We start from the raw sequence: 16,556 nt of genomic DNA on the forward strand, positions 1-16,556 counted from the left end.
GCAGCAATGTTGTAATTACATACTGGTAGGGTTTTTTTTCCTTCTCTGTTTTTTTTTTTCTTCCATTAGCGCCAGCCAAGTTGATGTTGGGCTAGAAAATTGAATTGCACATTGGGTCTTTCCTTACAGAGATCATATTGCCTTCATACTTTTGCTGCTGAACATGATTATAAAATCTAATATATTTGTAGCTCTGGTAATGGTAAAGAGTGCAGACATGCTCACCATTAGGATCCATTCCTTTGATGTCCTTAGCCTCTACCACAGTTACTCGAAGAACAAAGCTCTCTGGCTGTTGGTGAAGATGGGAAAACAAAACCAAAATAAAACAGAAGTGTCTACTTATTTCTTATCCCAAATACAAAAGTACATGCTTTTGCAAGTGACTGCGATAATTTTTGAATAAATTTGAAATATATTCAGTGAATATCATTCAAAGAGAGGTGGGGTTGATACATCACATCTCTTAAAATCCTCCTCACACAAAAATTTGATTCATCCTCTGCTAAACAACAGATTCAAACATTCTCTGTATCAATGAAGGGCTGTCAAACAAATTCAAGAGAGCTTAGAGATAAAATAAAGGTTTCAGGTTGAAAGTTGTCCCTCTGCCATGTTTCCACTGTTATCTTTTCATGGGATCTATTCTTTAAATGGACCAAGAAGAGATGCAGCCTACTATTTAGGTAACTCAATCTTTGCCTAGAGTCATAATAGTGACTGCTATAACTTTAAAATGGTCATAACTACAAAGGCAATTGCCGATCAACCTTGTGAACTACCAGATTTTGCTTACACATATATACCAGCAACAATCATTTTAAACTTAGCCATTTCAATTTAAATGCAGGACTTTCATCACCTGGGACTGGAGTTACACATCAAACTCATACTACTGTACACTACATCCCCCCCCAAAAAAAAAATTACAATCAGATTTCCGCATTGATAACTTTTAATATGTTTAAACTGTCCAAATGCTATTTCAAGGTCTTAGAATATAACATCTTACCTATATTTTGCAGAAAACCCCATTCAGTTTGGTTGAGTGTTCACAGAGAAATGTGGATCGTTTTGACGCATGTCATGTTTGTTTCTTCCAAGTTTAGTACTTGGATGCTCTTGGAACCGCGCATTAATGTGTAAACACAAAGGACAGAACTTGGATGGAAGGAATTCCTGACAAAGGTCCTCATTTCTTTTCAACCGGTGAAGCAAAATTGGATAGGGTTTTCTGTAACATGTGGGTAAAAAGTCATAGTTTCATACCCTGAAATTGCATTTGGACTGATTCACTATTTTTAAATTAATCGTTGTGGATGATCCCATTGTACCTTTTTTATTTTTATTTTTATTTCTTTATTTCTTTTTTTTCTTTTTTTTTTTTGGGGGGGGGGGGGACATATGGTACATCAGGAATGCAGGAAAACAAACAGGTTTATACACACATACATGATATATATGCCCTGTACTACAGATCTATTCTAACTAATGCTCCCCCTCCCAGATGCTCACATATACACAAAAGGGATTTGTATTCACACACTCACTCACCCTTCTGTTTATTTCTTCTTTCACCAGTGTGCTGTGTAAGGCATTGGGAACTTTGAAAATCTGCAAAATGAAATCAAACATAAACCATGAAATAGTTACTATCCACAAAACATTCTTGAATAATGTGACAGAAAGTTAGCATGTTTACATATAGACATGAGCCTGCACATGTTGGGCAACTATACATACAACCATTGGTAAAGTATGACTGGACTGAGGGAACTTTGAGCAGAAACAATCTGTATAGTTCATGGTAAAATGACCGTTACCTCTCTGTTACACTTGATTATATAGTAGTTTCATGATGATATGAGAAATCTAAAAGTAAATTCCAAGATATCTGCTGGATGCATAAACTTATTTACACCCCCCCCCCATAAAAAATGAAACAAAATCAGTTTCCACTGCCATATAAAAGAGTCAAAATCAGAGGTTAAAATTTGATAAAGCATCATTTGTTGGTCACAAAACTACCATTTGTGATATTTACTATATAGGAGGTCTTGTCTGATATGATGGCAAACATTCACCACAAGGCAAACTTGGTGTAGTCCTGCTGACTCTACATCAATTTGAAACTAATGATAAATTCTCTGCATAGGCTAATCTCTGGTAGAATCAGTTTTGGGTTCTATGATATCATACTGAGGCCAATAATGCTACTATTCATCAAGTGCACCAATGTATCCAAAGCATGCATGGTAGTTTACAATGGCTGCACTACCGTACTCACTTCCTCCGATACAATCTATGTTTGCACAGCTTTTACTGTATTTGAGGTCTTGGGGTTTCTGATTCAAAGGGCTGGCATTTGTATGGCAGAACAGGTTTTCCACTTTTTTTTCTTCTCTTTTTTGCATGGTTATATGAAGACAATAAAAAGTGTGATAATAGACTGTAAAAAGCAGTATCTGGGTTTATGGGCAACTTTTTAAGCAACTACGACGACCATATATTTATGCAGATATACTTCTAACAGAACTATCATGAAATGTGGCAGTAGCTCACTAAACCCTATCCGTTCATCGATTGGCACACTTGCTGTAGTGCTCCTTTTGCAGATTGACTTGGATCTCTTTAAACTAACTGCAAACGGCAAAAAACAAAACAAAACAAAAACACTACTTCATTCCCCTAATCCCTATTGTGTAACCATGGCCTTTCTGTAGGACTTGGGCATGCCATTACACCTGAGCGAATTCTACAATTTGGTCAACTTTGGACAGATCCGATTTTTAGACAGATCTGAATGATGATGAAAAAGCTAGGCAGGTGTAAATAAGCTCCGGGGCACATAACGTGTGCAGTGTCCATGAAGAGGTATCTGCAGCAGTCAAAGTGTCTGTACACTTGAATGATTCTGTTACATCATAAATCTGCTTCAGCATTGCACAGTGTAATCATCTGTGCTCAATAATGCTGAATACACATACAGTGAATATTCAAGTTAAGATAAAGATACTCATGTACGGTATCTCCGCAATATACTGATTTATTCTTATACATATATTTTCCATATACTCGAGAGAAACTATGGAATGTCATCCATGTACCTTGTAACTGAGAAACTGAAAACAGCAGTTTCATGAAACTTCCAATTTCATAATAGCTAAAAGCTATCACAGAACAACTGCTTCTCTAAAGTCATAGCTACTGATATTTGGCTTTTTTGAAAAAGGAACTTGTATGTGCAGATTACACTGGAATAATATCAAGCAAAGCAAATTGGGACAATTTAGGAGAGCAAGGTCAGAGTAACCATCGTACACAACATGCAACATTATCACCTTTCTGCTCCTCAAATAACAACATGGGGTCAATCTAATGGGTGTGGCTTACATACCCTCTGCAGGTGGCCAACAAGCTCCAGGGGGTTAAACTTCATGCTGTCCACTTTACCCAGGGGGTGGAGGAGGGTCTGTAGAACAACTGAGTAGAACTCCCTGAACTCCATCTACAATAAAAATACATGAGAAATATAATACTGTAAACATGGATATTTTCGCGTGATTAAATTTTTGTGCTGAGCGGCTCAATAATGTATTTGCTGGTTCTTCAATTTGCGCTGTGCAATTAATCGTCAACCCATTCAAAATGTGCAGAGAAAATTGCAAAGATATTTTTACGGGTTTTAGAATTTATGCTAGCCAAAAGTAGCGTGAAATATGCAAAAATTAATGTACCGTGAAATTTAATGCATTAACAGTACATGAATATTGCAGAAGATTGACTGCATGGAGGGATCCATGAGGTTGATGTACTTTTTAAATTTGACACTAAGAGCTTCTGTCCTCATGAAATCTACTTCATACCGGGGTACCTGATACGTATCCAATGTCTCATATCACCTATAAACATCTTTTTTCCTTTATTACAGCATTTAGACATATGCATATCCCGGTATCGAGTAATCATCTGATAATTCTCATAACATCTACAGTGAGATAAGAACACATCTGTGAAATGGATTTTCTGTTTTTGTTTTTTGTTTGTAAGGAAACTAATGATAGCAGTAAAGCAGCTATAAGAACTTGAACCACCGCTCATACACAATACACTCCTTTTCATTAGCCACCTGAATTGTGCAATCTGCATGGCCACACATACTGCAAGTTTTGAATGAGTAACTGCCAATACACCAACTCACATCAGTGTCAGGTTGGTCACACGTTATATACTCGGGACAGGTCATCAGCTTGGAAGTAGTTAAAACCCACTAGGCAAAGCACTAATTAGTCAAGTTCAATACAATAATCAAGTGCCGAATGCTGTTCTCCTGAATATGAATGATGCAGCAATTGTTCTCAGAATCCATGGCAAAATTTTAGACCAGATGAAGGAAAATGAGGGGAATACATAAAGGCTGCTTTGAGTGATATATATCAGTGTTATTGAATGAGGATATCCTGGAGTTTATAAACTATCTTTATCTCATCACTGAACTAGGCCACTTGACTTCTCTTCTCACATCAACTTCAGCAACATGTCTTGTCTTGTGTCCAGTGTGAAACATACCATAAATTAAAATCGTTGGACTTTGTTCTATGGAATTCAAGGGATGATATATCCAGTGTATCCACGGAAGTACAGTGGCAAAAAACTGAAATACTCAGGCACATATCAACCTTGGTACAGAAAACGGATGATGATGACGAAGATGAACAGTGTTGTAATATACATGTAGCAGCGTAAAGAACATTCAATATGGTACCCAGTTCCCACAATATGTCACATGCTGCTGGAAAAGATAGTAGGTCTTTAGTTCAGATTTGAAGATATTAATTAACACAGGACTCAGATAATAATTATTAGTGTACACAGCATGTGAACGTCACAGAAACGGGCCTACTGTTACACTAATGCAACCAAAAAAAATGAAACAGAAATGGAATAAAAACCTTTTATACAAAACAAAATGACACAAAATGAAGCAAGGAAGAACAAAGAAATAAACAAAAGGAAGAATATGGAAAGAAAGACAAGTTCAAAGTGGGAAAAATTAGAAGGCAGATCTAGAAATATGAAATGATTGAGGAATAGTTGAAATATTGGTAAGCACTAAAGAGATAGTATAGTATTGGTGGAGATGAGGATTGGGCTTTTAACTTTTTGCGAGATACCACGAAACCACTTATAAAATAGTATTTAGCATATCATTCTAAGAGGATTTCAAAGTTTATTGGACAAAAATCGGTTTTGGAATAGCTGAGACATCCAAAGCAAAGTAAAACAAGGCGTTCGTAATAAAAGGTGGGTCCAACCATTTATGCAGATCACTCTATTTTGGATATCTCAGCCATTTTATAACCAATTTTCATCAAGTAAACGTTGGATTTCTTGTAGAATTACATGCTCTTTCATATTTCATAAGAGGTTTTTCATTATCCCACCAAAAAAAATGATAGAAACCTTAAGTTAGGTCTCAACCAAAACTAAATGACCCCTTTAAGCATTGAGATGGTCTTTAAAAGCATATGACTGGTTTTAATTCCAAGAAGAGATTTTGAAGATAGAAAGTAGGACATTTCAAAGCTAAAATACTTGGCTTTTATTTCTTTCTACAGTACATGTATATATGTAATCCTCAATTATCAATCACACATATAGTGATTAATTTACCTCCTCATCCTGGGTCTTTGGTAGGATCATTTCCACATCTCCCTGAAGAATAAACAAGGAGAAAACTTGCCTCATGCAACAGATAATGTGACTTTGCTTGTGGTACATGACTATGTGTAAAAAGATTACTAATGCAGATTGGGGTAAGTAGCACTGAAAGGTAAAATGATTTCTGCTTTGCTTATGGAAAGCTTAACGCTATAAATGCACAAAACCAAATCTAATGAACTATCAAAGTTAGAAACAGTCATTCTCGATCACCTTGATTGAAACTGACCATCAAACCAAAATATAATCAGCAAGACTTAAGTATCATTAATCATCTATGATTTCTAATTAATCATGGAGAAACTCTTGAGGCTCATTAGTTATACAGAAGTTGACATGGTTCAAAGTGATTGGAAATATTACTGGATGACAATTAGTTCTCAAAATTTCCTTTAATCTTTTAGCCTACATAAACTGGGTATGCTATGTATCAAATCTATATATAGGGCTGTATGGCACTGTGGAGTTAAATGGTATATATCTGATTAACTGTGTGACAAGCCCATACTTTTTTTCTTTTCTTTTATTAACCAAAATAACCAAAATAAAATCAAACAAGATATAAAAGGTGATTTTACATTTTACAAAAACCAAAACTGATCTGTGGAATATGAAAGTAAAAGCTGGTGTCTCTTTTAAAAGTAAATACATTGTGTCACTGGTAAAATGTGCTGTTAAGTTGCCAGAACATATGAAGGATTTGATGGAGGAATGTGGGCAGAATCTAATACTAATGACATACCTTGCAATAGTTTTATGAAAGAAAGAATTGCCTTGCAAATTTTTTACAAATTGATCTACAATGTATGAATGCACTTATTATGCCATGATTGACACATTATAATTCATGCATTCCAGAAGCACTCTTCAATCAGCAATCAGACCCTTTCTTACTTGAAGAGAAATTGTCAGAACTATAAAAAGAAATAACTATACAAACACTGCACAAACTTCACCATTTAATTGATGAAGGCACTCATGCCATGATTGACATGCTACATGGATTATGAAAATAAGGCACTCTTTTGAGCAAGCAAGCTTCCTTCTAATATGAAGGGAGCCAAATGAAGTCCTTGATGTCACTAAATGTGCTTGACACTGAATCTTCTTCTGGCTGATGTCGTGTCGTTGTTGCTGCTGTTGATGTTAATATCTGTACTTACCTCTGGGCTCACATTTACCTCTACCAGATGGATAGAGGGTGGCCTAACCTGAGTTCTAGAAGCACGCTTCAGTGTGCGCCTTACCTGCAGAGTGATGAAAAGAGATGAAATAGAGAATTTGTTAAACTCATATTCACTGGCAGTGGTTCAAGAGACATATCAATACAAAGGGTATAAATCGTCAGCCATACATCAAACCAGCCAAAACCTCCATAGAGAGCACAAAATTTACTTTCGAGAAAAACACATTGGAAGTTTCATGCGATTAATCGTCAATTGTGAACTGGTGAAGCCACTTTTTCTTTGAAATTATGTCAAATTTCGGTCTAAATCTTAAAAATGAGAGAAAAAAAAATCAAAGATAGACCACACCGTCTACCACTAGATTGCACCAAAACCTCAAATTTGAGTATTTTGCATTCTTAAACACACAAACACAATTGTTCACCATACCACGTGTATTTGCACAGTACAGATATAATTACTGTGTCCAGTGCAGACTGAACAAGACTCAAAACCCAAGGACCTTTACACACACACACACACACACACACACACACACACACACACATGCACACACAAAGGTCCTACATCCAATATGCACAATTATCAATGAGTTTGATCCTGATTTTTGGTCTACATACCTTTTGATATAGCATAATGCCATATATTTATTTTGAAATGCAAAGAAGTATGTGACAGGAATAAAATCACATATAGATCTCTCTTCATGAATGACACATTTGCTTTATTTTACTGCCACATACTATAAAACAAATGAATTTACAGACACATTATTCTTTGATATCTTGTTTGTTGACATAGCACACAGTGATAGGCTTACAATGTAGTGTGCTCAATCAAAAATGTCCTCTTTCTTGTAAAAAAAAAGAAAGGTAAAAAATCTAAAAGATCTTTATTTGAGGAATAAGTGTTAAACTAATCAGATACTCGTTTTTCAAGTATTCAGTCGGATGACTTTTTAAATCTTGAATTATTAACAATGGGGGGAAAAAATATCACACCAGAAATTTGTTCAACAAAATGATACAACAAAATTATAACTCACATGCCCTCTCATATTTCTAACTTGAGTTGAAGGCAGCCGAGAGAAAAATTTGTGACGCAAAAGATGCATCTCCATACACACCACAGGTCTGCAATTACAGCAAAAATATTATCATCCAGACTAGAGCATCTCCCTCGGAAACTTGATGCGTGTAAATAGATGGATATAGCAGCAGCAGACGAATCATCCAATAGCTAATAAAATCATGGCTCCATAGCCTACGGCAACAACAATTACTCCTATCAGGTGCTGCAGCCAATAGACACACCCCTTCTCTAATGTCTAGGAAAGGAAGTTCCTTTGTATCTCCTGTATCCTTTGCCATGCAAATACACCCACCTGATAATCAAGACACGCCCTCCTTATATACGTCTAGCTATCACTGCACATATAAATGAAAGCCTCAATATTGGGGCGGGGCACTGCATGACACAAACATAAACACACGACACTTATTTTCACCAATCTATTCTCAGCCATCACACATTTTGGTACAATAGTCGTACCTGACACTGCAGCGGAAACAAAAGATCGAATGGAAATATGTCGCCATGGCAACTGCAAACAGCCAAGTACGGGTCTATTCATCAGCATGACCCACCAAGAATCATCACTAAGATCTCTGCATTCTGTTTTTTCTGGTGTCTCCTATAAACATTCCATACCCACTGTAATATATTTATTCCAAGAAACAAATACACTAAAATCACTACTCTTTGATAATTGCTGAGTTACAAATTGTAAATTCTGCTGCACATTGTTAGATTTGTCTGTCATTAGCGGATTTAGTCCTGGTACCTGTATCACTATGAGAGACAAGCACATCTGAAAGATTTCTGGAAATGCTTTTAGTCCCATCAATCTGTTGGTGGATTTCAAAGCTTTGGAGGCGGCAAATTCAAATGGCACGAAAAAAAAAAAGGAGCAGTATCAACAGATAATTATACCACAGCTTATATGTTATATAACAGTTAAAACAATACAGTTATATTATAGACATCAAGGTTAGACATGACATTCTACATCACAAAGTTTCCTTGAGCATCATAGTAAAAAAGACCACTGCTTGATCGGAGGCTGGTACGTCTGAGATACATCTTGTCAGACCAAATGACTCTGCTCAGACAAAGTTTCTAATAAATAGTATTAAAAGGAAGAGCACAGAATGGAGTCCTCAGCTTTATGAAAGCACAAGACACTCAACAGAGATTGTTAATGCTTGTCTTAAATAAGGGTTAAATATGTTTGACTACATCCCTACAACAATTCATGGCAAACAAAAAGCTTTGCAATCCTGCTTGGAATGACAATCTCACAATCTCCAAATAATGTATTAGGAGCTTATGGTATCAAACTCTCAAACCCTCCTCACACAAATTTAAATTTGCAAGAAAAAAACAACAACAGATGTATGTTTACTGGACTGAAATGATTCTCCTATTTTATTGAGAATTGACAACTTCAAATGATAGAATTAAGGCAAAAGTGCATGTATATGTATCAAATGTAAAGGCATACTCGTCAGATGAGAAGACTCTCATGATTTTGGATATAAGGAATACAGCTATAGCTACCAATGTATAAGAAAAGACTACTGTACAATCAGAAATGTGTGTATTTTAATTTCTCAAATTTTGCGAGAACCAATTAAATCTTAGCAAAATTAAAATGCTCGCATGCAAAAGTTCATGTTTACACTATAGGCATTGAATGTCAGTGGCAATTAACAAAAATTTCATGCCACATAAAATGCTGTCATCTTCAATTCGCGAACATTTCACGTAGTGGAAACATCTTACTTTATAGTATACTGAAGAAGATAGTCTCGTCCATAAAGATTGGCATCACTTTAAGTATCACAAATAGCTCAATATGAAAATGTGAAGAAGTTATACCAACCACTTCCATCTCACCATTTGAGAATTGGAACTTTTCTATTAAAGGCAGCCTGGACAATATTCTCATTAAGATAATAAGACCTCATTCATGTTGTACAATCATGTCTGACATGAGAGATGGACAAAAAGCAAAATATACATTGTATGATATATTGACTCTGACATCATGAGGTTAGCACAGGCTGTTGAATATATTTCACAATCACACAATGAGGCAGTCAATAGTATACAATGTTGATTCGTTCAGTATTGAAACCTCTTTGTGTAGACACAGAAAAATGTCGCAGGTTCGTAGCAACTGTACTTTGCTTGTGCACGAGAGGTGTGGCAGACCCTTGTTAAATACACAGCTCATTGTGCCTTTAACGGACAGCAGTGCCTGGTAGCTACTAGGCATTGAAGAATCACAGGAATATAGTTGATGACCTCATGATGTGAACATTATAAACACTAGATTCTAATACCATGGTATTATCTGACAAAGTATGAAGGTGTACTAAAGGCAGAACATAAATGTACATGTATACTTTTCAGCGAGTGTAGCGCAAAATCAGTCTTCTTTTGTGCATTCATGAGAGTAAATATCCCCTATGAAAAATAATTTTGCGAGAGAGGTTGTCATATTATAGGATAATCTCTTCAATCATCTTTTCTCAGTATATCAAGCTATTGGGATTGGCGTAACACACTCTTTACAGGCCTGAAAAAGCACTTTGATATCATTGCTACACAAAAGACTACAGTCGAGGCTGAAAACATATATGGTACCCTGTCTGTATACACACAATTTGTCATGCTCGAGGCATCTATTGAAATACGGTTTAGATGACAAAAACATAATTAGGTAATAAAGTTCATGAATAAGAAAAGGTTACAATCTACCTGCTCTAGAGGAAAAAGAATTCAACAGCAATACCAATGAATCCCCAACCCCCCAAAACACACACACACACACACACACACACACACACACAACAACAACAACAACAACAACAAACAAAAAAAAATATCAAAATTGCATTCAATGTCTGTAGATAAAAACATAACATGCTCTGTCTTTTCAGCCATTAATACGCATTTGATTCTTTTTCATATTTCCTCTAATACTCTCAAAATTCATGGCAGGCTGTGATTTCTACATCTCTGAGTGATATAATAATAAATACTACATCATCATTTTATGACTCCAGATTGTACTATCAGACAGCAATAGGCTTCATTTGTAAAAACATAGTGTTCACTGACCTGTATAACAATACATGCCACCTAAATAGATGTACCCTTTCTCAACATAGGAATTTCTTGTAGTCAAGAGACCCTTCTTGCGGAACATACTGGGAGCATGACAGCTTGTCAAAAGCAGGTTTGCTAAGAGATTCCGTGTAATCAAATGTTGCAAGTGTATGCAAAAGTTGTTGCAAACATTCAGCCCATAGGACAAAAAAGTACAAATCATTCTCAACTGATGAATGTGCATGTTCATACATGGAAATAGCACCATGTAAGCTCCATCTAGGAATCTCATAAAAAGAGTTAACGTTTTGCATCTGTCCAGTTCATCTGTCCCCATGTACAGAGTGCAAAATGAATTACAGGCACTAAAAAATTACACAGCAAACTCAAATTATCATAACCTAAATGAGATCATTCATAGAAAACAATTCATCACTTGCACATCCTTCTCATTTCACTCTGTCAACATCAGCAACCATTATAACAACAAAGTTCAATACAATTCATCTACAATCATCATAACAACAAACTTCAGTACTATTTCTACAGACACATCTAATATTTACCATGGTCCTTGCCATATATGCACAGCATGCACACTGCGACAAACGAATGCGATATTGGTACACAGCCTCGATCAGCACAGTCCTTGATCCATCACAAAGGGCTCACAAAATCAGAATTGTCAGAGTTTGGGGAAACTTTTGCCTCGTTCTCCTCCCTTTCCTTCCTCAACAAGGGAAATTTGGCCAAGAATGCGAAGCCACATATGCACAGTATTGATACACTTTGGAAATTTTGAGGCACAGCAGTTATTCACGCACCACTGCAACTCAGCACACATGTCCTGGTGTGCAGTGAAAAAACAAAACAAAACAAAACAAAAACTTTTTCAGTCACAGATTCCAAGGTGAAGTTTGTTGTTAGGCTGCAACTTCAAAAGCAGAACTCTATTTCTTGCTCCAAACAGAATCCATGATCCAGAACTCTCTTAGCAAAGGGGAGTTTAATTGCGGGGGGGGGGGGGGGGGGGGGCATAATAACGATCACCGTTTCAGTGTTGGAACCAGGTCATACTTTTGTGGCTCAACAGTTACCGACTTCCCAAGGTGCATTAACTGATGCCTGCGACAGATACTCTTGAAGCTGTAATCAATGTCTTGGTCTGAGAAGGTGGTAAAAAAAATATTGTAAAGGGAACGATAAGAGACTGAAGACAAAGATACAGATCATGTGCCGAGATGACAACATCCGGAGAACTGCTGACAACAGAATGACCATGCATCGAATGATGACACATCAATCGACTTCCGCTCTTTAGAGTGCTCCTTTAGTGGTGAGGGGCAGCTATAGAGCAAACAATGACTAGTGAATTCCTGCAAAATCCACATCTACAGCAACCATACCTTTTTGGTATACTATGTAGCTCCCTTTTTTTTTTCTTGTGCTTGTTGTAGGCATTTTCACTGTTGGGTTGATTGTATTTGCAGATTACCACCTACATGTCAATACACTAGCCCAGATTTAGTTAGGGGAGATGTACTTTGAATGGAAGAATTATTTCATCAGAGACAACTCTGTTTGCCAATTGAGCCTACGTCAGGGGAAATTCTGTAGGATGATTAGTCGCGATGGTCCAAGGATGAGGGATGATGAGCTATTAATGACCCTTACTGGACACCTTAAAAAACAGATATCCTCTTCCGCCTGACTCTTATCTCAGGGGTAAATTTGTGGGCTTTGCTGCCAAGCAAGGTGTAAGCTGTGTGCTTCATTATCTATATCAATGGAAGTATTTGATGATTAAGGCTTTCTGTAACACATTCAAGCACTTTGAAAGAAATAAAATGAAGAAAACAGCAATGTAAGATGGATGGTACATTGAATGAATAATGGCAGAAAAAAGGTCAAAGAATCTCCTTAATCTGAACAATTCAGAAAGAAAACCTTGTGGTTCTATCAATGCTGTGAGACATGATCAACAATCATACGCACACAAAGCCTTTGTTGTCCCATAGCCTAGATATGAAATAAAGAGACAGAATTTGTTATGGTGGCATTGTTGATGTTACGGTCTATATCCTATTGGCAGACTATTACACAAGGAAGTGTGAATAAAAGAAATAAGATACATTCACGGCTGAACGAGCACACTTCAAAGCAGAAATTACACTTTATGAAGCCAACCATCCTAATATTCAATTCAATTCAATTCAATCATAGTTTATTTCCAATCATCGAAAATCAAAAAACATAGTACAAAGTATACATGTGATGAAATATTGTTCAAACGTTTGCATAAGATTCATGTAATATATATACGAGACATATTATAGAACAACATATAACATGTACAATATTTAGGAAAACACTGTATAAATACTTCGTGGGCGAGCGGAAAATAAATTCGATTATGGAAAATAGTGATCCACTAAAAAGCATAGCTTGTCGGACGTGGATCGCTAGACAAATAATGAGTAAATTATATTCTATTCTATAACAATATACATGTAATTATTTTGAGATACACCGGTTGGGAAAAAATATAGAATACCAATGCTAGTGCCCGGACACTGCTCACTGAACCACGTGTACCGGGAAAATATGACAAGGACAAGACGTTCGTACACACATTCAATTACCCACACGTATACACTGTAAGACGCGAGACAGTACCGAGAGGAGAGAAGACGGTAACAATACAAGTCTACGAAGAGCAAGAGACAGGAAAGGAAGAGGAGAGAAGAAAGAAGAGAAGTCTGCACACAGAACACGCCAAGTGCTGCGACATCAGGACAAGTGAAGGCTCAAGCATAAATCAAAACAATTTAAATTATCTAAGATTATAAGTAGAAAGTAAATATTTTCTGAGTTTGTATTTAAATGTAACAAATTTGGGGGAATCTTTTAAACTATTATCTAAATTATTCCAAAGTCTGGGTCCGGTATAAAGAAATGTATTTTGGGCATGTGCGGTTCTCATTAATGGAAGATGAAATTCGTCGGATCGTCGCGTGGGATAATTATGAACATGACTATTTCGATGAAATGAATCATGGAATATTTTAGGTAAAAAGTTACTGTTGTAATTAAACATAAACTGGCCAAGTTGAAACACATACAAATCATTTACTTTTAATATTTTATGGTCAGAAAACAAAGCATCTGTATGTTCTCGGGTATGTAAATGAAAAACAATTCTAAGCGCTTTCTTTTGCAGTAAAAGAAGTTTATCAAGTAACATCTGACATGTATTACCCCAAGCAAGAATCCCGTAGTTTAAATAAGGTAGTATCAAACTAGAATAAAGAGTTAATAATGCAGATGAAGGAAGATAATATTTTAATCTATTCATTACACCAATGTTACGTGATATAATTTTACATATGTTATCAATATGATTCCTCCATGAAAGCTTGTTATCGACACAAACACCAAGAAATTTAAAGGAAGAAACTTCTTCTAAAGGAGTAATATCAAATGTTATATTGCCTGGGAGGCTATTTAAAGAATTACTAAAAAGCATAACTTTTGTTTTTTTAATATTTAATGACAATTTATTTGCGTATATCCATTGTATAACCTTTTTCAGTTCTTCATTGACTGTTCTTATTAAAATGTTTGGGTCAGGGTGAGAAAAAAAAAGGTTAGAGTCATCCGCGAATAATATGAATGATAGTTTCTCCGAGGATCTATGAAAATCATTAATATAAATAATGAATAACAATGGGCCTAATAAACTCCCTTGTGGAACACCAGATGCAATTGTTTTACTTTGAGAGTCAAAGCCGTTGACATGTACAAATTGGGATCTTTCTGATAGGTAACTCGTGAACCACTCCAAGGCCTTTCCACGTATTCCATAATGAGACAGTTTGGCGAGAAGTATTCCGTGGTTAATCGTGTCAAAGGCCTTGGAGAAGTCCAAGAAGATACCTATTGTGTGTGAAAGTGTGTCGAGTGCGTGTGTGACTTTGTCGATGAGGGCAAGTAGTGCGTGTGTTGTGCTGTGATTTTCCCTGAATCCAAATTGAAAGTTTGAGAATATGTCGCAGGTTTTAAGAAAACGTACTGTCCTGATATAAACTATTCTTTCAAGAATCTTAGAAATAGAAGATAATAGAGATATGGGTCTATAGTTATTGACATCATCCTTCTCCCCTTTCTTGTAAATAGGAATTACTTTCGCAATTTTCATGCTATTTGGCACATGGCCAGTTGTAAGCGATGAATTGATAATGTGTACTAAGGGATCCACTATTTGAGGAATTATGTTTTTTATCAAATAGTTGTCAATTCCGTCATGGCCAGGACTTTTTCCTTCTTTCAAATTAGCAACAATCTTTATTATTTCTTCTTTATATGTTGGGTCAAAAAATATAGTTTTGGAGTTAGGTGTATCTAAAAAATCATTAAAAGATTTACTAGAAAGAGGAATATTTTGAGAAAAATTTTTCCCAATTGAAGAGAAAAAGTCATTGAAAATTTCCGCCATGCCAGCGGGAGTGTTGCTGGAGGCATTGCCCCACCGAATTTCAGAAATATTAGATGAATTGTTAGATGTATTCATAGCATTCTTTAATGTTTTCCATGTGTTTTTAATATCATTTTTGTATTTGCTTATCTGATTCACATAAAACATTTTCTTCTGCGTACGTAATAATTTGGTGAGTGTGTTTTTGTATGAAACATATTTTTTCTTATTTTTTTCAGTGGGATTACATCTATATTTATAAACAAATTGTTTTTCCTGTTTATAGATCGTAATATAGACTGGGTTATCCACGGGAGTCTTGGAATTTGCTTATATCTATTTTTTATGTTACGCAGGGGAATATGCTTATCGATTTCGGAGGTAAGAGTAGATATGAAATAGTCATAAGATAAGTTGACATCGGTAGTGTTGTATACAGAAGACCAGTCGATTTCTTTTAAACTGTTTTGAAGACTTATAAGATTATCTGCAGTAATCTTACGACGCTTATAATAATTATTTTGTTTAATCAGTTTAATTGGTACCTGAGTAAATATAGGAAAATGGTCAGTGATGTCTGAGAGGACGATACCAGACTCAGGAAGTGGAAAAACATTACAAAAAATGTTGTCTATGAGGGTAGCCGAGTGGCTGGCGACACGGGTAGGCTTGGAGATTAATGGTAAAAACGAAGCAGACATTAATGTTTCTATAAATTCTTTTGAACTGTTTTGGGAGTTACATTTCATGAGATCGATATTAAAATCGCCCATCAAAAATGTATCTTTATTAAGTATCATGGGATTTTGTACTAAATCCTGCAAAACAGTCAAAAAATCATTTAAATTCGAACGAGGGGGCCTGTAAATTACGCCAATCATAATGTTTTTTCCATGTGGATTTATCAATTCAATAAAAAGGGATTCAAGTACATCGCTCATAACACTAATCTCCTCATGTATAATATATTTAAATTTTTTTGAGATGTATAAACCAAC

General features: G+C 35.9%; 1 protein-coding gene across 1 annotated transcript in view; it reads right to left on the minus strand.

Moving 5' to 3' along the window:
• Positions 1 to 16,556, minus strand: part of LOC139707941 (uncharacterized) — a 73,819-nt gene that overhangs the window by 35,198 nt on the left and 22,065 nt on the right. The window contains exons 2-5 of the mRNA XM_071619937.1: positions 5,674 to 5,715; positions 3,398 to 3,508; positions 1,555 to 1,614; positions 226 to 292 (exon numbers count right to left, since the gene is read on the minus strand). Coding sequence (XP_071476038.1) covers positions 226 to 292; positions 1,555 to 1,614; positions 3,398 to 3,508; positions 5,674 to 5,715 — 280 coding nt within the window. The remainder of the gene's footprint in view (positions 1 to 225; positions 293 to 1,554; positions 1,615 to 3,397; positions 3,509 to 5,673; positions 5,716 to 16,556) is intronic.

This window comes from Diadema antillarum, unplaced genomic scaffold (genome assembly GCF_040938485.1).
Source record: "Diadema antillarum isolate AM-2024a unplaced genomic scaffold, OU_Dant_1.0 seq00001286_RagTag, whole genome shotgun sequence".
Lineage (NCBI taxonomy): Eukaryota > Metazoa > Echinodermata > Echinoidea > Diadematoida > Diadematidae > Diadema > Diadema antillarum.